General features: G+C 35.8%; 1 protein-coding gene across 4 annotated transcripts in view; it reads left to right on the forward strand.

The window, feature by feature from the left end:
- Positions 1-20,021, forward strand: part of BAIAP2L1 (BAR/IMD domain containing adaptor protein 2 like 1) — a 40,013-nt gene extending 19,992 nt beyond the window's left edge. The window contains exons 4-14 of one of the 4 annotated variants that reach the window (XM_084536517.1): positions 7,641-7,702; positions 7,797-7,868; positions 8,199-8,336; positions 9,923-10,088; positions 10,515-10,675; positions 11,406-11,550; positions 12,761-12,968; positions 13,278-13,355; positions 13,700-13,877; positions 18,240-18,280; positions 18,812-20,021. In XM_084536517.1, the coding sequence (XP_084392643.1) occupies positions 7,641-7,702; positions 7,797-7,868; positions 8,199-8,336; positions 9,923-10,088; positions 10,515-10,675; positions 11,406-11,550; positions 12,761-12,968; positions 13,278-13,355; positions 13,700-13,877; positions 18,240-18,280; positions 18,812-18,887 (1,325 nt within the window). In that variant the 3' untranslated portion in view covers positions 18,888-20,021. Of the gene's footprint in view, positions 1-7,640; positions 7,703-7,796; positions 7,869-8,198; positions 8,337-9,922; positions 10,089-10,507; positions 10,676-11,405; positions 11,551-12,760; positions 12,969-13,277; positions 13,356-13,699; positions 13,904-18,239; positions 18,281-18,788 lie in introns of all 4 variants that reach the window. The other 3 variants (XM_084536519.1, XM_084536518.1, XM_084536520.1) reach the window with 3 other exon arrangements.
- Positions 20,022-20,032: the final 11 nt, after the last annotated feature.

Genomic DNA, 20,032 nt, shown 5'->3' on the forward strand with positions numbered 1-20,032 from the left:
TGTCTATGAAATGGGGAAAGGATTTTTGAATAGCAGGAGTCTTTGATTATACTCCTCACATGGAGAACAGCATGTCGTCTAACACGGGAAGTGTCAAAGAGAGCATTGCCAAGTGCGTGCTCTAACAAAGCTTATTCCAAAGAACATAGATAAGCTGCTGAGGGTTGGTGGTTAGGCTTTTTGTTTTTTTTTCTCCCTTTAGAAACACAAATTCATTTTGGGTAAAATCCTAGCCAACCTTTTATAAATGCTCCTGACTGCATTTTCCCAGCCAGCTCCACCAGGTAGTACGCCTGTGATGGTTCATTACCACTGAGAAGACAGAAGTTTTGGAGAAGGTGGTGGGCACCGTTGAGTTGTTGCCAGCAGTGCAGCGTATGCCACTAGCAGCGTGCTGTGCTCTAGGGCCGGAGGCGTGCTAGGAGAGGATGAGCAACAGACACTGGCACTGGCAGCCTGCTACCAGCAACCTTTTTTTTCCCCTCTTCTTTTTTATCCTGATGCTATTCAGTTTTGGCACAGAGGGAACAGGCTGTCAAATGCATATATATTTGTATGTATATGCTATATATCTATCTATCTATATATGTACAAAGATGCACATAAAAAAGCTAATACTCCAGGAAGCATAGAACCAAACCTAGTGTGCAGCATTGGTTGTAAAGGTACAATGGTAAAAGGTACTTTTCTTCCAACAGAAGAAAGTGTGCTGTAGCTAGAAAGCAGTCTCTGCTGATCAAAACAGCTCTGGACTCCTGTCGAAGAACATTGCCTGTGATGGAGCTGGAAAGAAGCTGTTTGACTGGATAAAAACAGAGATTGTATTCCCTCCACCCCTTTTTTGTTCTCCTTGATTATAACTTTAAGCAACTGCAAATTTCACTTCCATCAAACATACATTAAAAGCTACATGCTTCCCTGGTCAGTAGCCTTGTGAGGAACACAGGCAGTGAAGTCCGACGAAAAGGAGAAAGAGCAGCATGAGTTTATCACCACCTAGTAACATTGGAGCCCAAATCAATAAATTAGCAAGTGTCTTGTATAATCCTAGTTGTTGCTTATTGTTTTGGGCTGGAAATGGAACCATGATACTTAGGCATCTTCCAGGCTCTTTGGAACTTTGGAGGGTTTTCTCTCTTCTGTATCAATCAGACTTTATCTAAAAGGGTTTTAAGCAATTGGAGGTAAGGTAGCTTTTGGGAAGAAAAACAGGTGATCAAACAGAGCTATGGAGAAATTCAAACTTCTCAACTGAAACCATTAAATCTGTTTCACATAATTACTTAAAATATTGTGGGTTGTGTAACTTGAGCTAATCTCAGAGGAAAAATGATGCTTTAAAAGCAACTTCATATAAAATGCTTAAATAGTTAAAGGGGTGATAAAAGCATGAGATTGCATTCTAAATGAATATTTGCTGCAGTTTATTTTGTGTTGGAGCCTGGTGTAAACAACTCTGACAACACTCGCTGTTAAGAGGGCTGCATTTTTGCCGCGTGAACTTGTCATGGCTGAAATGAGAAGTAAGGCTGTTCTGTGCCCAGCATACTATTGACTAAGATGGCATTAATTTATTATTAACTTCAGATATAGTAGGAGCCATTGAATTAAGAAAACAACAAAAATATTTTTGGAAAGTGTTTTCATATGTTTTCTGACTTCATCGGGAGGGGAGAACGCCTACCCGTATAGGAAGTCATATTCCTATTCTGCACTCGGAACAGGGCATATGCCTATTCACAGTAGTCTGACCGAATGGACAATGAGATTGACAAATTGATAACACATTCAAAAGATTGTAATGTGAGCTGCCTGTGATAAAACTGTCAGGGATCTGTTTGGTTAAAAAGCCAGTTCAGTGGGATAAGCGTGGACGTTCAGCATGCAGCAGACTGATACGGACTCCATTACCTCCCCTGAGCTGGGTTTCTGGAGGGCTAGACTTTCCGAGGTGGTACAGTTCCAGAGTTAGGTTTTGGCTTTGCAGTTATTTTATATCTGCTATGGCTTTCTGGAAAAGAAAATAATTTTTAATAATTGATTTTTTAAAATGTATGCTTTACCCAACAAGTTTTCAAAATTTGTTTTAACTGTATTCCTCTTGCATATAGATTTTATTCATATTACTTATTTATGTGCTGTTCTAGCAAAACATAACTGTCCATTCAGAAGTGCTGTTTTGGGAGAGTTGGATCTAGCACGTATAAGGGACTTCAAATGCTTTATTATGCTCTGAAATCCCTTCCGTTTCTCTGCTGCAGGTTTTATTCTTCTTATTCTTCCCCTTCACCTTCTGCAGTCACCTTCATAAAATGGCATTGAATGGTCATGTGTCAACACTGTTTTATAAAATGAACTACAGAGAGATTTACTCCTTGCTTCCTATTTCATGTTCGCTCATGCAGTAAGGAAAGGCAGACTTGACCTAGTCCTATTGATTTATGTGCATATTAGTATTAATTCTACAGATTGTGTTTTTTTGTAAAGTATTCTGGACAAATTGTATTAGAAGCAGAGTAGTTAGAGGTTTGGAAACCTTTGCATTGCTTTCTTTTCTTACTATTTTTTTCCTGTATATTACATTCCATTAAGACTTTTTGCCTTCTTTAAGGCATCTGCTGCACAATTAAAACCTTCTGCAATAAATCCTATGAGAGAATAATAAATTTAATGCAATTGAGGCTTAACAGATGTTTAGTTCAATCATATTTATCTGTTATACTCTATTCCTTTGAAACTTCCTATTTTACTGCCTTTCAGGGGCTAATGGCTTCAAAGGACATTGTTTCCAACTTTCCTTTGTCATAAATGCCTTTCTTCTGGGCAAAGGGTAACTTGGAAGAAAGAGCATCTCAACAGAAATGGGATCTAGTAATACACTCGAACTAGATTGTTTCCATCTGTAGCTTTGACTCAGCCTTTTACTCTTGTTTAACACAAATAATGATGTGGTTTCATCTTGAATACATGAAGTTACTAGACCTGCTCTGAATGCAAAATAGGACAACAGGAGATAAATGAGTGATTATGATTGAGCACTTTGTCTGTTCCCAGACATCTAAGAAAGTCTTACTAGAAAGACTTGAATTTTTTTCCAGTGACCTCCTCTAAGGAAAAACAAAATTTAATTCTATTTCAAGTAAGTGATACAATTAATATATTTTATTCTAATATAATCATTTAGTCTTTTAAAAGTGTAAGTGATTTTGTTGGCAGCTACTAATATTTGCTTCTCTGACTCTATTGACTACCTTGCACTAATTCTTCTAGTCTTCTGTTCATCAGAGCAGTCAATGTAGGCTAAAAAGATAACCAGTAAAATCACCCAGCATGTCCAGAGAGATTAACGTGTAACTGCTGCAGAAGTTCTATATTCTGGCCTTAAAATGAATGTGCTTATTAGCTATTCTTTTTTTAAGTGCGAATTTGTTAAAAAATTGTTTTCCTTATTTTTCATTTACTGTGAAGACAGTTTTTTTTTAAGGATGCCTTCTTGCTCATGTGAAGCTGCGTGTGGAGGAGTGTTATGTATTTTGGGTTAGTGACTTCTATATATTTATTTTGGTAACAAAACCAACAGAGCATTAATGGAATTCTAGTCCGTCTTATTTTCCTGATAGAAAATGCAGATACAACAGCCTCAGTTAAGCCTAAAAATCTTTCATGAATTTCTTAGGTTTCAGTTTACAAAATCTTTCTACCTGTGCATTTCACTTATTTGAAATTAAAATAAATTTACCATGAATTCGGCATTACTGTTCATGGCCATATTTCAGATTCTATCTGTATTATACAGCCTAATTTCAAGAACTGTACATGAGAAATGTTTGGTTTATTTTTAATGTGAGACGCTCTCTCAAAACACCTGTCTGAATCATTTCTTTTCTTCCTTGTATTGCACTACTAAGCTAATAGTAAGATAAAGTATCTATAAACATTTATGACTACATTTTTGTTTTCTAGAATAAATGTGGAAATATTTAAAGTACCTTTATCATTTTAGTCACAAAGATTTTACGTTTGGGGTGTGGAGGAATGGAAGGCAAAAAGGTATCTTTGAAAGGGATGTATTTTAATAGTTATGCTTATCATCAGGACTGGTGGTTTTGGTTTGTTAATTCATTGCATAATATGATGCCTAAAGCTGGTTCAAGTTTACAGTATGTCTGTCATAAATCGGACTTAAGTGGTCTGTTATCACGCAGTCTAGTCACATCATTATGCTTGCTAGCTATGGGGTTTGACAGTGAATGATGATAAGGCTAATATTTGGTTACTGTGTATTATGAGGTCTCATATATAAAACCTGATCATGAGCAGCTTTAATATATAGCAAAATGTTTTTAATTGATGTGAGAAATGCATGTTTGCCTTCACTTCAGGGAGTTTTCTGTACCTCTTTACAAACTGAATAATCACTGAATGCCAGAGTCTGGTGTTAGTTTATGCCATTATTAATCTAGAGTAACCCATTATCTTTATTAGAACTACCCTATAAATCACTATTGTAATTAAAATCAAAATATTCTCTTGAACTTGTTCAATTTCCAACCCACTTGGATGCTGTTACAAGTAGGCTAGGGGTCATTTTGCCTCTCCTGAATTAGTCTCCTGCAAAAACTTTTCTCCTTGTATAAATCTTACTTGGGAGGGCCATCTAAACTTGGCTAACCCATTATCTTAAACCAGCGATAAAAGACCATGGTATATGTTCATTATAAAAGTGTTCTCTATTCAAAGTACTGAATCTGACCTCTAATGTAAACTATAATTTAGATCTTAATAGGTCAGAGTGTGCTTACTATGGGTTCCTTTCAAAATGTTGATTCAAAACATGTAAGAGGAAATGAAATGGGTGAGCCAGCACATATAGCGAGTGCCTCTGGATTACCAGCAGCGGTAAAGAGATTACAGTATGAAATCTCTTCTGTCTGATGTACTATGTACAGGGAGCCTTTGGTTAACAGTAAAAGAAAATGCAATGAGACAGTCACTGATATTTAAAAATAAAATTCAAGTGTTCTACGGTGTATGAAGAAAAAAAAGTTGTGAAATAATCCAGCACAAACTGTTCAGAAGGAAGCGTAGTTCTTAAAGTTCTCTTAATCTCAGGACGTGTTTTGGCAGTATTCTTTGCAATAAAGATTAACAAAATAAAAATGTTTCTAACCAAGCATTCAAAGCCTAAAGACTTGAAGGCTGCAGTTGCTTCAAGTGCTGTGTGAGACAAAAATAACAACCTCCGAGCGTCAGGTTTTCCATTCTTGACGCACCAGGTGAATGGGTTGTTTTATTGAGCGTTTACACTGTGGTGGCAGGGCCGGGCAGAGGAAGGGAGTGTGAAAGAGCGACGCGAGAGCTGAGTCAATACCCGGCGTTGTTGGATGTCTGTCAGGACTTGGAAAGCTCTGCCTGGCTGCGTGAGTGTTGCCAAGTATTAGCTAAGTGCACCGCTTTGGCAGCAGATCTCAGAACGGACTTTTGATGAAGAGTGAGAATAAGTTCATTTTAAAGAATAAAAACCTATAAGAGCAATTTTTTGATGGCCATTTCAATGTTCATCCTGAATTTCTGTGACTTTCCAAGCAGCTTTCTGTTCTGCGTACTTAAAACCAAACAAACTTTGTAATCTTACTTGTATTGGATTATTTTTCCTTATGTCTTCTAACACTATTTTTCTTAAGTTGCTGATAAATTTTTTAAAAACTCCTCCAATTTTAAAATGCCATTACAGTCTAAAATGTAACTTCTCATTTGAGTTTGATAAAACAAACACTACAGACTAAATTGCATTCACTTCTGCAACCTTAAAATAACCAGGTGGCTTACTCGTGTTGGTTAATTCAGTGTTTATGGTAAATAACATGGTAAATACATGGTATTTACTTCTCTGTTGCATGTGAAATAACTAATTACTGTAGCAACTCTCACTTCTCATAGCATTTACCTTTGTATTTTGGTAATCACCAGCAACCTTAAATATAAAGGAAAAAAAAAAAAAGCATAACACTGTAGGCTGTACAGAAGGACTCAGAAAAATAGGGTGTTTTATATATATATATATCTATATATATCGTACAGTTTACATACACATAGATATGTGTATATATAAAAACATATATGTAGTTTGAAAAGAGAAAAGTAATTATATATATCTAGTCACTATGAGATGGTATCTGCATTAGATGGGAAGGTTACCAAAGCACTAACATATACTGTGGGAGAGACAGGTCTTGATGGCTGGGGAAATGTTGAGAAAGGAGAAGACGAGAAGGATCGCATCAAAAGTTCTGTGTCATTTGTGTCATTTAGCTGAATTTGTCAATTATCTGCACCTTTTGGGGAGCTTTTTTGGGAACTGAGACACTGTAGGATGACATGTCTTTGCTGACTGACTCAGTCTTGTGCTGGGGCTCTGCCAGTGGCACAGAGTCAGAAAACCAGAATTATGGAGCTTTGTACGTTAGAACAAGAGCCTTTCAGGTTTAATACCGTAAGAACCTGCATGGCAAAGACTTCAGTGTGGGATAATGAAAGGTTGATTGACAAATAGATTACTGGAGGAGGCATGACAGTGACCCAGCCCTGAAATAGAACCCGTGTTCTTGCCATGGAAATGTAATGACAGAAAACACATCTGTAGACAAAAAGCCATTATACCAGCTCCTGGCTGAGGCCTGGTAAATACCTACGGTTCTAGTCTGGGTGAGGTCAAACTGGCCACTTTGGGACATGTCCAGCTGCTCCTCCGAGCCGTACGCTGCAGTCTCCTAGACCAGACTGGCACACGTTCAGCATGTCAGTGCCAGCACAGCTGGGAGGGAGCTGGATGATGTGGCCATCGGCATCCTGAGCAGGATGATGTGGCCGCCCGCATACAGGGCAGGACTGCAGCAGGCCCAGTTTAGATAGGTTTGCATGTAGAACCACACCCAAGGAATGAGTTTTTTTCCTCTACACCCTCCTAAAGCAAAGTGAAACATTCCAGCTGCTAACTGCTAGCAGTTAAAAGTAAGCTATGCAACCTGGTGCTAGAAGACAGCAAAGGGTAATAGGCATTTTTAGGATGAGTTGAGAAGAAGCTGAGAAATCTGCCTCTCCTTGGCTGTTAATGCTATACAGTCAGGCTCTGATAAAACAGTGCAAGAAATTAATCAGCATGTGTATCAGATCTGTTTTAGCAGGTGTGCCGTCAATGAACGTGAAAGGTTACTTTGATTTTGAGGGAGCAGTTAGTTAACCATTAAGGTTCAGTTTTCAGACTAAGAAACAGCTATTTAAGTAGTAACAAGTATCTTTACTTTTTATGTGCTATTCCCTGACTTGGCAAGAAAAGAGCCTGTTCCTAAACCAATGTGTGCTATCCTGGAGAGAAGGAAGTAGTTATTTTGTCTGGCACTCCAAGTCTTCTTTGCAAAATAACATGATTAATTATTCTATCATTTGTGAGCTTCTTGGTTTGTCTGTGGCCACATATATTTATTTCAACTGCTGTGATGAGCAACAGCAAGAGGTTTCCTATCTCTCTTGAATATTCTAGTTAATAACGGTATCAGTTAAATATATTTTATTGCTGCTCTTTGTTAACTAACTTCAAAGCTCTATGAAAGAAACAAATACAGTTGTATGCTTATCAACAGGCCAAGTTCTCACAGAAATTTCAAGAACACACAAGAAACTTAATGACAGTCTAGAGGAAAGTGTAAGTTAAACAACTTCTTAATCTATCCAACCTTTTGAAATTATAAACTACTTTTGCTGATTTTTAATAACCCTTCATTCATTTGCTTTTCAAGTTCAAAAAATTTCATAAAGAAATTATATCTGAACTGGAGAAGAAAACAGACCTGGATGTAAAATATATGACTGTAAGTACATTCAATTCTAATACCAACAAGCTCATATTTTATTTATCTGTTGTTAGGCATAGACTTTTTCAGAAATTGTTCCCTAGGAGTTAGTATGACAGATTTGAGCTTTAAATACATAAACATGGCCAAAATTTTCATGCTTATGTTGAGTTAAAATAGGAACCAATGCTTGATGACTTAATAGCATTCTTAAACTAAAGGTGAGAAAAGCAATTGGTCACCTAATTTGTTGTGTATTAGTGATAATCTATGGAAATGCTTTTTAAATGCTTACAAATGTTGCACTGCTGAGTGCATTATAAGATGTTTTAAATATTTTGATTGCAGGCAACTTTAAAGAGGTACCAAAATGAACACAGAAGCAAATTAGATTCTCTAGAGAAGTCTCAGGCTGAGCTGAAAAAAATCAGAAGGAAAAGCCAAGGAGCACGAAATGTAATGAAGTATGAGCATAAAGAAATGGAGGTCAGTGTGTTGTCTCTTAAGTTTTTTTGTTTTGTTTTAAATGAGAACTGGTCAAAACATTAAGCTGTTTCAGGTCATATCTGAGTCTGTTTTAAATCTTGACTTTTGAAGCTTACAATTTTTATATATGCAATGTAATTAGTTAATACACATAACTCCTCTGTAAATTGTTTGGCAACAGTTAACAATACACATTCTTTGAAGTTAGTTTGATTTCTCAAAGCTGTTTTATATCAAGGGGGCTCCTAGAATATGCATTCTGGTTGAAAATAAATGCTGTACTGTACTGTTGTATATGTTCAGAGACTTTTTCTTCAGTTTCTAGGTTTATTCACTTGACCACTACTTGGTGAACTACTTTAAATTACCTCAGTAACTACACCTTTATGCATAAGTTTATGCAGCTATGCCATGCAACTTCAACAGTAATTTGCTATAAATTAATTTTCCAAAGTAGGCAACATCCCTTATTATTTATTTCCTTTCCTGCAGATCTTAAACAGCATTGCCATCTTGAGGCAAAATAAGAAATGGCAAGGCAGTAAAGAGAACCTTTGTTTTAAATAATAAGTCATATTCTGGCTATCATATATATCAGAAAATACTTGCTATTGATATTTTTATTTGCACGAGCTTTTTGTTTTATATTATGTTTTATATTTTTTCCTCCATATTTTTCTGTTTTAATTTTCTGTTCAAAGAAAGCTTTGTTTATAACAAGGTACAGCAAAAATAAATAAAGAATAGCTCTTATTTCTTACTGCTTGTCTTTTAACCTGCATTCAGAAGATCAGTTATTTTTAATGTATTGGACTGAGAATTCAAGAATTAACATTTAAGCACATTTTAGCCATGAATCTTCATAACCTTAGATAAATATACTTTAGTCTCTTTAGTATCTCATTTTCCCCTTTCTAAAATGAAGTATAGATTCATCACAGCTTTGTGAAAGTAAATGTAACTGCTATGGAGCAGATGAAGGTAATGAGTCTAATTAGAGAATGAACACCTGTGGCCTTAAAATTGCTCAGCTCAGTTGCTACTGCTTTGAAATCGTATTCTTATTTGCTGTAGATACTACTTAGATGCTAAAAGACTTTTTTTTTTGTTTTGCTTCCTTTCCCCATTTAAATAGAATCAGTATATTATTTAGGTTGGAAAAGACCCTTAAGATCATGAAGCCCAACGATCTGTCTGTCGTGACAAGTCCACCACTAAACCATGTCCCCAAGTGCCACATTCACACATCTCTAAAATACATCCGGGGGTTGCAACTCTACCACCTCCCTGGGCAGCCTGTTCCAAAGCCTAACATCCTTTTTGAGAATAAACTCTGCCTGACATGCAGCCTAAACCTCCCTGGTGCAACTTTTCCTGTGCCTAGATTACTAATTGCCTGTAATAAAAAATATACGTTTACCTGATGAGGTTGGAGAATTAGGTGTATGCATGAAAAGGGAATGACTTTGAATTAGAGCCACCTTACCCCACTTTTCCGGTAACTTTTTCTAGGGTTTTTGGAGTTCACTTCAGTAATTGAATAGAGTACACCACATAAAACTAAGAGACTATTTTTTTTCCCTTAGTATTTGGAAACCGTGAACTCTCGACAGACTGATATTCAGAGATTTATTGCAGAAGGCTGTAGAGAAGCTCTACTTGAAGAAAAAAGAAGATTCTGTTTTCTGGTTGACAAGCACTGCAGTTTTACCCAGCACATGCACTTCTATCATGTTCAGGTCAGTGGCATGAGTGTAAATAGAAATGAAACTCCCGAAATCTAATCCTATAGGAGATCTTAAGCATCTCTTTTAGTATCAAGATGAGACTGCCATAAATAGTTAAGGCAGCACTAGGAACACTGTAGTACCAGACAAGTGTTGCATTCTGTTCACAAAAATGTTTACAATGCAATATTCTCATACACAATAAAGGGTTACTATGACTTTTTAAAAAATCTACAGAAATTCCAGTATCTGACCCTGAAAAAGAGCATTCTTTCTATTACATAGTATTTGTTTCAAATATATATTACATAATTATGAACTTGTTTGAAAAGACTTCCATTTCAGTTATGTTATCATTTTGCTGTAACAAAATTTAGCAAGTAGCTCTGTGTAATTTTATGGAAGAACATGTATTTGACTAGTACCTTTTACATTTGGATGCAGTGTGCAGAATTCCTCAACTCTAAGCTGCCTGGGTGGCAGGAAATTTGTAGTGATGCTACCAAAGTGCCTGAAAAAGTCAAAATGATGATAGACGAAATAAGGACACCTGGTTCCACTCCAGTATCAGGAACACCACAGCCTTCACCAATGATAGAGAGAAATACCATGGTACGTCTTTCTCTGATAGTTAATGGTTCTCTTTTAAATGGGACTAGACTGGCTTCACTAGTTTCTTTTGTACTTAAGCATTTGGATTCAAGTCTATAATGTAACTCAGCTGGAATATACTGGGGTTGGATATAAAAGCCAATCATTAAGCTGAAGCTCTACCACTGGAAAAATTCACAATGTATATGGTTAGCAGAAGTGTATATCCAAACAAGGCTCAGTTTTCAGTTGGGAGCTCAGGACTTTTTCTGCAGAGCCCAGTCTTAGGACTTCATTTGTTGTAACAGTTCCATATCCTAAATTCTTAACTGTAAGTACTAGTAATTTCATACTCTGCTAGCTTAATATAAGCTTAAACAAAATGTTACTTTCTTTCTTCCCTCTATTTTTTTGTTTTACCATTAGTTGTTGAATTTCTAAATTATACTAATCTCCAAATTTATTTATTTATTCAAAGAAATTTACTTATCTAGGTGTGAGTGTGCTATTTGTGGAAATGGGGGCTTTTATAGCATTCCCACTAACAAATGTGTATCAAGGGACACGACTCTCTTGCAAAGTATCCTATCAACAACTTCGTAGGAATGTAAGGACTTTCTGGCTGGCCTTCATATATATAATCTGGGAAAATTTGAGCATTGCTTTCTAGAATTTTATGTTGCAAATAACCCAGGTGTCACTGTCATCTCAGTATTGTAATAATTTTTATATATATTTTTTGTGACTCTAGATTGGAAACGATTTTTATACTTATGAAAGTGTATCAAAGGTGCCCCCTGCTCCTACAGGTAGGGCATACATTAGTCCACTGGTTGATATGTTTAACAATCCTGCAACAGTTCCAAAGACATCTTCTGAAAGACTAAATTCAACAGGTGAGTGTCATTTTGTTGCAAACTATAAGAGCAAATGGCACGTTACAGTATTAAAAATTATCTTTGGATTTCTGGGCTACTATCATGATGTGAATTCCAGGACATATGGAGGAGTAAAGAATGTTCCTTATGAAATATTTATACATGAGTTACCTAACAGGCAAAATATACGTCATAAGAAGGGAAGAACTGTTAGCAGTAAAATACAGGTCAAGATTCTATTTTAATCAGGTAAAATACAGGTAGATTCTATTTTAATCACTTTACATGCATACCTGATTCTCCCAGTTTAACTGCTCCTCAGACTCCCAATCTTACTGGAAGAATACATTCTGTAATTTTGAACAAGACACATCTGTGTGATTATTTCAGTGCACACAAACAAATGTGAACTAATATTGCAGTCTTGTTTTGGTTTCCTTTAAGGATATGTAAGTTAAGGAAGAATGCACATGGGACAAAATGAGCAGTCTTGTATTTCTTTCCTGAAACGCAAAATCCTCTTTAGATTTGTTTTGCTAGTTTCTAAAATACTAATCCTTGGCTTACTCTGCTATAGGGAAAGAACTAAGCCTACATCACAACAAAAGAAATGCAGAACTCTTCAGTGTAATAATAGCATTTCCAGCATTTCTTCCTTAAAAAAAAAATGCTCTGCAATACATTGTGCTGGTCAAATAATACACATTTTTGAGACATCCTTTAAATCTTCTGGTAAACATCTGATGTCTGCAAAGTGCCAAGTGTCTGCATTTGTCATTGATTCAGTTGAAGTTGAGTGCTAGGTTCATTTGCAAATGAAATCTTGGACTTCATACACACCTTTTTCTTTTTTTTTTTTTTCCTTTTTTTTTTTTTAAAGGAAAATTTTCAAAGGTCTTCTGTAGCTGTGTATGGTTAGCATTTTCATGGCAAAAGAAGAAGCAGTAGCAAGTTAAAATTTATATAACTTCTTATACCTGTTGATTCAACCTTATTGTGATATGTGCATTTGTATACACATACACTATTAAGAACTTTGTGGTGGTAAGAAATGGTAGATAACAGAGAGTCTTAGCAGAAAGTAAAGGAGTACAAAGTTTCAGAACTTCATTTGCACTGAGTTTTCCTTTACCTACTTTTCTTTTCCCATCAGACAGCTAATTGTATTTTATTAGTGTGGTTAATTTTGCTTTTCTTTTCTTGTTTTGTTTTTTTTTTTTTTTGACAGAGAATTCAGAAGATGCCAGTTTATCACGTTCAACTTCTGTTGCCACAGGGTTGAATATAATGAAGAGGCAAAAAGTGAAGACAATCTTCCCACATACTGCTGGAAGTAACAAGACATTACTTAGCTTTGCACAGGGGGATATCATCGTGCTTCTTGTAGCTGAAGAAAAGGATGGCTGGCTTTATGGGGAACATGAGTCAACTAAAGCGTAAGATAGTCAATGCTTTACCCAATCTGAACACGAAAGAAAAATGTCTCTCATCAGGTTTCATTAGCAGATAATAGTAAATGTTTTTCCACCCTTTTTGCTGGCTATCATTGACTGGGGACTTGAAGTCCTTCTGTCAGGTGAATCACTGCGCTTATCTTAGGGAGATCTTGTAAACTAATTTGATATCATCAGACCCAGGCCTTTAAATGTTAAATCTTCTGAAGTCTACTGTTTTGTCTGGTGTTGTCTTTTGAAAGATCATTCCAATTGTATATAATACGAAATTGAAAACCTTTCCCATTACAGAAAAGGATGGTTTCCATCATCATATACTAGACCACTGGAAGAACCAGCAGAAGAAAAAGCATTTGCCCCAGCACCAAGGTAACATTTTGAACAGGACTTGCAAAAATGCCCAAATCTTTACACTTCTGTAACACCTATTAATCGTGTTACATTTCTGCTTACAGTTGATGTTGTTCAGTGGCATATATAGTAAGTACTTTGTAACAATCTGTAGTATGATCCCTTGATTACATTATCACGTTTTAACGGTTATACAGAGACCCCAAGAACTAGCATCACCCCAACTTTAATTTAGAGTCCCACTGATTTCAGGGAGATTACATGCTTTAATTAACTTTCAGCTCATCCACTTCTGTTGTTTCTTGGGACTAAAGACATGTGAAAGGAACTGAAAATGTTATTTGTTGGCTTCTGTCTTACAGCCCTGCACCTATTAGAAGTATTAGTTCTGTGAATCTTGCAGAAAAAGCTGGTGTTGTCCTCCCACCACCAGACTATCTGGGGTCTTCGCAAACAGGTTCATCATCAGATAAGAGAATGGAGTCTTCCAAAGGTACTACTGTTAAAACACCAACCGACAGACCAGAAAATGTGGGTCAGGTAAGTAATCAATACCACAAATCTAAGTGTTCTGCCCTGCTTACTTTTCTTGACCTGCTTAACTGAGTTCTTAAATGAGGCCCTGAAATATTCTGGTTTAGTTATTTGTACTTGACTTCAGCGGCCATTCAGTGCACCTGTCTTCTGGATTCTTATGCTTTTTTTGGTATCTCAATCCAAAAAAATCATAGTAATAAGAAGGGAGATACGTTGTTTAAGGATATAATTAAGAGTACTAGCAGCGTTTCTCTGCGTAGCAGAGAAAATTTCTCAGGAATGTAATCTATGAAACTTGAGAGTAAATCCTGATAGAAAGTAATATAAATCCATCATCTTAAGTGACTTTAGAACTGTAGTGGGACAGGGGATTTAGAATAGCATAAGCTCTGTTTTAAAGAATAATTTAAACACCAACATGAAAGTTAGTGTTACTTTTATGAATCTTGTGGAGGAATATGCATACTAATTAATGCCTATATTCAGCAAAATTACAGATGGGTGGAAATGCATTTTTATGAACAAGTGATGATACATAAATTTGGTATTTCTACTATTATGTCAGCATTCAAACAATGATTCAAAATGAAGACTAATATAACCAAACAATTGCTGGTACCATAGCAAATTTCTAAGAAGTCAGGCATCTTATTAAAAAAAAAACAAAACAAAACAAAACATACAATTATCTATCAGTTAGACCAAAATATTTTGTATACTATTACTATACTATACTAACATCTAAGCAGCATTTGGGCTGTCCTTCTATGAGATGTGTTTGCTTTCTAAGTGACCTGTTGAATCATACAGTATAAATTGAAGATAATTTTGTAAATTTGTATTTGATGGAGGTAAAATTAAGAAATTTAAAAAGCAAAAACTGAAAGTTTATTGCATCCCATTTTGATTCACAGTGAAAGATTCCACGTAAGTTGAAAGGATGACTATATAATGGTACTTATCTCCTGTAAAATGGAAAGGTATCAGGAAACAGTGGTCTTCATCCAAGAAGCTTCCTTTCCTTCCATTTCATTGAAGTCTACTAAGAGTAATGTCAAGTATATCTACAGCATTTTTTACTTCAACATATTAGCTATTTTGGGTGAGGGTTAACAAGTGTTTGTTATACTGACGAGCAAAGAGAATTAACTATGTTTAAAATAAGTAAAAATAGAAACATTAATTTAATAATAACCAAAATGTATAAATAACCCCCAATACATCACAACAGACAAAATTACCATTAGAATAACGCATGCAGCAGATGTACAGAAATACTGAGTTATATATATATTTGAATCCACACTCAGGTAATTTTATGTATCAGTACTGATCCTTGTTATTCACTATTCATCCCACTAGTGGGATGCCACCCACTATATCAGGTTGCTCGTCTAGCCTGGCCTTTGAACACCTCCAGGCACAGCCTCTCTGAGCAGCCTGTGCCAGAGCCTCACCACCCTCTCAGTGAAGAATTTTCTCCTATAGAGGAGGAAATAAATAGGAAGTATATAATTTGTGCAGTGATGTCACATTTCTAGGACAGTGTTTTTCTCCAGGGAATAAAGCTTTTCACATGCATCAAAGGAATATCAAGAAGTAAGATCAAAATCTTAGTGTTAAGTCACTTTCAAATGGAGTATCTGAGAACTTCTAAAATTATTATGAAGAAAGACATCTATAGTTTGATATATTTGTGGTTTTCATTTTTGGATAAAGAAGCAATGAGCCTTAACAATTATGTGATATCAGATTTATATATTGGTTCATTTATTCTATGACTATCTGTTGAGACCTATGGGATCAACATGTCCTTCAAACGTAATTATGTTCTCAATAGTTAAAAGATGTATCAGCCTGTGAAAGTTGCAAAGCAAGCAGTACAGTGAGTTCTTTGCCCTGTGACAAGTAAAAGGTGACTTACTATAGACCTTTTAAAATTATTGAATCCATTAAATTGCTATGGTATCACTGTTCTGTGCTGCTGTCTGGCCTTAGTCAGCTCACAAGTGCTGTCAACCTCATGGAAGGTTTTTCTATGGCATTAGTTTAGGGGTTTTATCAATAAAATAAAGGCTTGTGGACTAACTTTAGTATTGAACTTTTTTTTTTTTTTTTAAAAAAAAGGCAACAAAAAAGAGAAATGTCTAACTATTTAGTTGATAGATGAGGTCAGAATTCTAATTAGAACAGTATATTCTCTTTGGAGGCCAGATCAGGCTTATACCTTCTGTTATAAGTGGAAGACAAAGGAAGGCATCTTTTTTGAGATTCTGCATTTCCACAGGGAAAAAGTGATTATTTTATGCTCTAGAATTCTTCATTACTGTAGTTTAGGCACCCCATAACTTGTAGCAGATACATTTTGCTGTGACCCCATGATACTTACCTGTCATATAAAAGGAAGAGAACTGTAGAGGAGAGTTCCTGCACTTGCACCAAAGGATTTTGCTTCAAAATTACCATTTACTTTTGTTCTTTTGGAAAGCTGTAGAGCTTCCTTGTTATTTCTGCTTCTGGGCAAGTCAACAACTCCCACTCCATCTTAAGGCTTTGGAAATAAGCTCAACATTACAGCAAGCTGGCCCTGTACAGAATTTACGTACACGTAAAACAGTATGCTTACAGTGTCTTTTATGCAGAAGCACAAAACGACTCGAGGCATCTTATTTTTGTTTCAAAATACAAAGAGTAATAGCTCAGGATTTCAAGGAGGAAAGATGAGGAATGGTTCTTACAAGTTAAATTGTTCATGCTGCATTACGTAGGACAGTTCTATGCAGACCAATATCAACAACAAAGGACTTGGTCACTGAGAGAGCTTGGATGAGGGCTGGTGTTTAGTAAACAGTAGCCTGTAATTAAGGCATTAATTAATTCATTCATTTTAATTAATTTTAAGGCCTAATTAGACCTAATTCTACTTACAGCTGATGTAATCCAATGAAATTGCACACATACATGCACAAGTTAAGCACAGGTTTAAGAACACAGTCAAATTAGGTCCTTAATAAATACCGATTTCTTCACCTGTGTCACAGTGTCATCAGTATGGTAGCTAGGAACTACCGGTACACTAGATGGTTACCTAATTTGAGAAGACAAAAATTTACAAAGATAGAAGGTGGCTTACAGACATTTGCTTAGCAGTGAAATCGTATGTATTGAAAGCAAAATGGTAGTACAGACAAAAAGAGTACACAAAAAGCAATTGCATACTCCTGCTTCTACATGCATGAATGTTATTCAAATGTTCACTTTCACTTTGAACTTTAGCTGACGCTTATCAGAAGCAAGGCAGTTAGTTTGCCATTTTAATACTTGATTTAAGTATGATTATTTCTAAAAGTTAGTGCAGGAGGAAGTATAAGTTAAATGTTTCCAAAACTGCCCTGTTGTGCAATAGGCTTGCAGATCCTGCTTTGTAGCACTTTTCCATTTTATTGCACCTGAAGCACTGCATCCTGTAATAACGTTGTGGCAGTGCAACACTGCCCTCTTCTGGGTTATCTTAAATTCACAAATATAAAATCCATCACAGAAGTACAGTGCCAACAGTAGCTGAAAAAGCAAGTGCTTTCAGGTTGTACATTTAACCAGGACTGTTTGATTATAATGAAACATTAGCAATACCAGTGCAAAACTATTCCTCCTTTTGTATCACTCACCCACAAACACTGCAAATTAAATACGTGGATGCTATCAGCTCTTTTCTTGCTTTATTAGCATCATCATTATTTGCCATTATTACTCACACAAGTCACAGGTGATACCAGAAGTTGTCCTTTGTAAATCAACAGTAGCTGAAAGTAGTAGTTTATATTTTATTCAAAAAAAACAAACAACCAAAAAAAACAACCCTGCCTACTGGTCAGAATCTGCTCTTACTTCAGGCTTTTAATAGGCCATTAAGCTGGCTGCTGCCTTTTTTAACTTGATGGCTTTACAGCTGCATGAAGATAAACTGTGCTCTCTCTGTAAGATCTGCTCCAAGACTAGCTTGGCATTGTGCAGTGACAACTAACTGTTTATTAACTATGCTATAGAAACAATATGGTAAAACTTGTGTGCTGTTAATAGTTCTGTCCTTTGTCTTTTAGTTTTTTGACTTTCAGTGATTTGCTACTTTAACCTCTAAAATGCACTCTCAGGTGATTGTTGGTGTTAAAGCTGGGAAAACAACAATTAAAAAAAAAAAAGAAAAACAAAACAACAAAGCTAAGGCTATTACTGGGGGCACAGTTCTCTACGCTAAACGTTTTAGCCTGCTTACATGATAGGGCCTCTTCTCCTTAGCAGAAGGGGGAGATCACCTGTAGCATTTTGTTTTGTTTAAGTCTGTGTAAATATCCTTTTCTTTTGCAGAAACCTGATATGAATGGCATTGTAAAGCCACCCTTTCTAAGGTATATTTTTTAAAGCTTTTATGCTAATACAGTTATGTTGATTTTTATATTGGCTTATAGCATATTTTGATTGTGAGGGGAAATTGAGATGTTTTTTCCTGAATTTTACTCTGACCTTTCCTAGGCATTGTTAAAACCCAATGTGGTTAAAAATGGTTGCACTTTCCTCAAGAGTGCTGTTAAGTGAAACACAATGCAATGCCCTCCTCAGAAGTGTTTTTCTCTAGCGGTTTGGCAGGGAGCAGGAGTCAATCAGTCTCTAAGGGTTAAAACTAAAAGTTTTGAAAATTGGAAGCTATTTAGAGAATGTCCAGATCTAATTGGACACTAACTTAAGCAAGTGTTGGATTGCTGTAAAGTGAAGTGTATGAAGTTTGTTTTAAAGATTTAAGTTAATCTAAGAGTTGCATACAGTCCTTTAGTCTAAACCATAACTTCATCTTCAGATAACTTAAATGAAGAAATGACATGGCTTAAATTTCATTTTGTATCACTGTGAGCCTTGTAGTAACTTTGTACATTTCTTTTCAGTGGGGAAAATCCATTTGCAACCGTGAAACTCAGACCAACAGTAACAAACGACAGATCAGCACCAATTATTCGATGAATATACAATATATATACACTTCTTATAAACACCATTTTCAGTAATGTCAATTGCTATCTAAAGTTGTTCTAAAAAAGATTATTTAAATGTAATTACTGTACAATAGAATCATACTAGAATTGATTTCTGATTTTTAAAAACCTATGCTTTCTAATGAGGCTATTGGTTTGGGCTAATGTTTGAGCACTTCAGTTTGATTTTACGGTATGCCTTTTTTGTAGTAGGACAATTGTGAAAATACTGGAGATAGTTTGGATACTGTAGAAAATCTGAGTTATCTAATAGCTCAAATCTGAATCTTAGGCATTTGCTATTTGGAAATTGCAATGGTAAGTTCTAGAATGCAAGTCTGTGTATGCCACTTACTAAATTAGAAAAGGCTGACTTTTCTCTTCCAAATTCAGCAATGTAACAATTGCCTTATTATTCCAGAATAGAGAATTGCCTGTATAAAATTATACATTATTTTGTTTAAAAAAGACACCCTAGGTCAGAAATAAATATTTATCCTCTAAGCACAGACACATTTGTAATGCTTTGCTTAATGTTCAGATACAAGTTTTTAAACGTTAGGACTAAGCTTAATGTATTGTCAACACATTCTTCAATGATTTTTTTCTTTAACACATTGTCAGACTTTAGCCTTATAAAAGTTATTATAATAAAATAGTGCCATGATTTTTCTTCATGTATTAATATAAAAAAGCTGCTTTTGAAGTTACTCCATTCCTGCAGCCTTCCACAGGAGAAAAACAATGCCTAGCAATGGCATAAATGCTGGCAGAGCACGTTGTATCTCAGTGAAGCGACATACAGCTTTTAAAACGCAGAATTCTGCTTGGGGACTGAAGTTTCATTGCTACAGGCTCTGAGTTCCTGAATCAAATGGAGCTAGCTTGTCTGAAGAAAATATTCTTTCTACTGTAATAATCAGCTTAGAGCTTACTAGGATCTTACAACCTGCCTCTTCATTCTGCATTAGTGTTAGGTGCTTTGTCAGAACCTGTACAGTTCAGGTGGTATTTCCTACCTGCTATGTGAAGTGTCTCTCCTGAGAGATACTCCAGCAACTAATCCGTATCCTAAAGCCTTCTATTTTATATATAAATATATCTGTACATGCCTTCAACAGCATCCTGTGGATA

This window comes from Aythya ferina (genome assembly GCF_964211825.1).
Source record: "Aythya ferina genome assembly, chromosome: 15".
Lineage (NCBI taxonomy): Eukaryota > Metazoa > Chordata > Aves > Anseriformes > Anatidae > Aythya > Aythya ferina.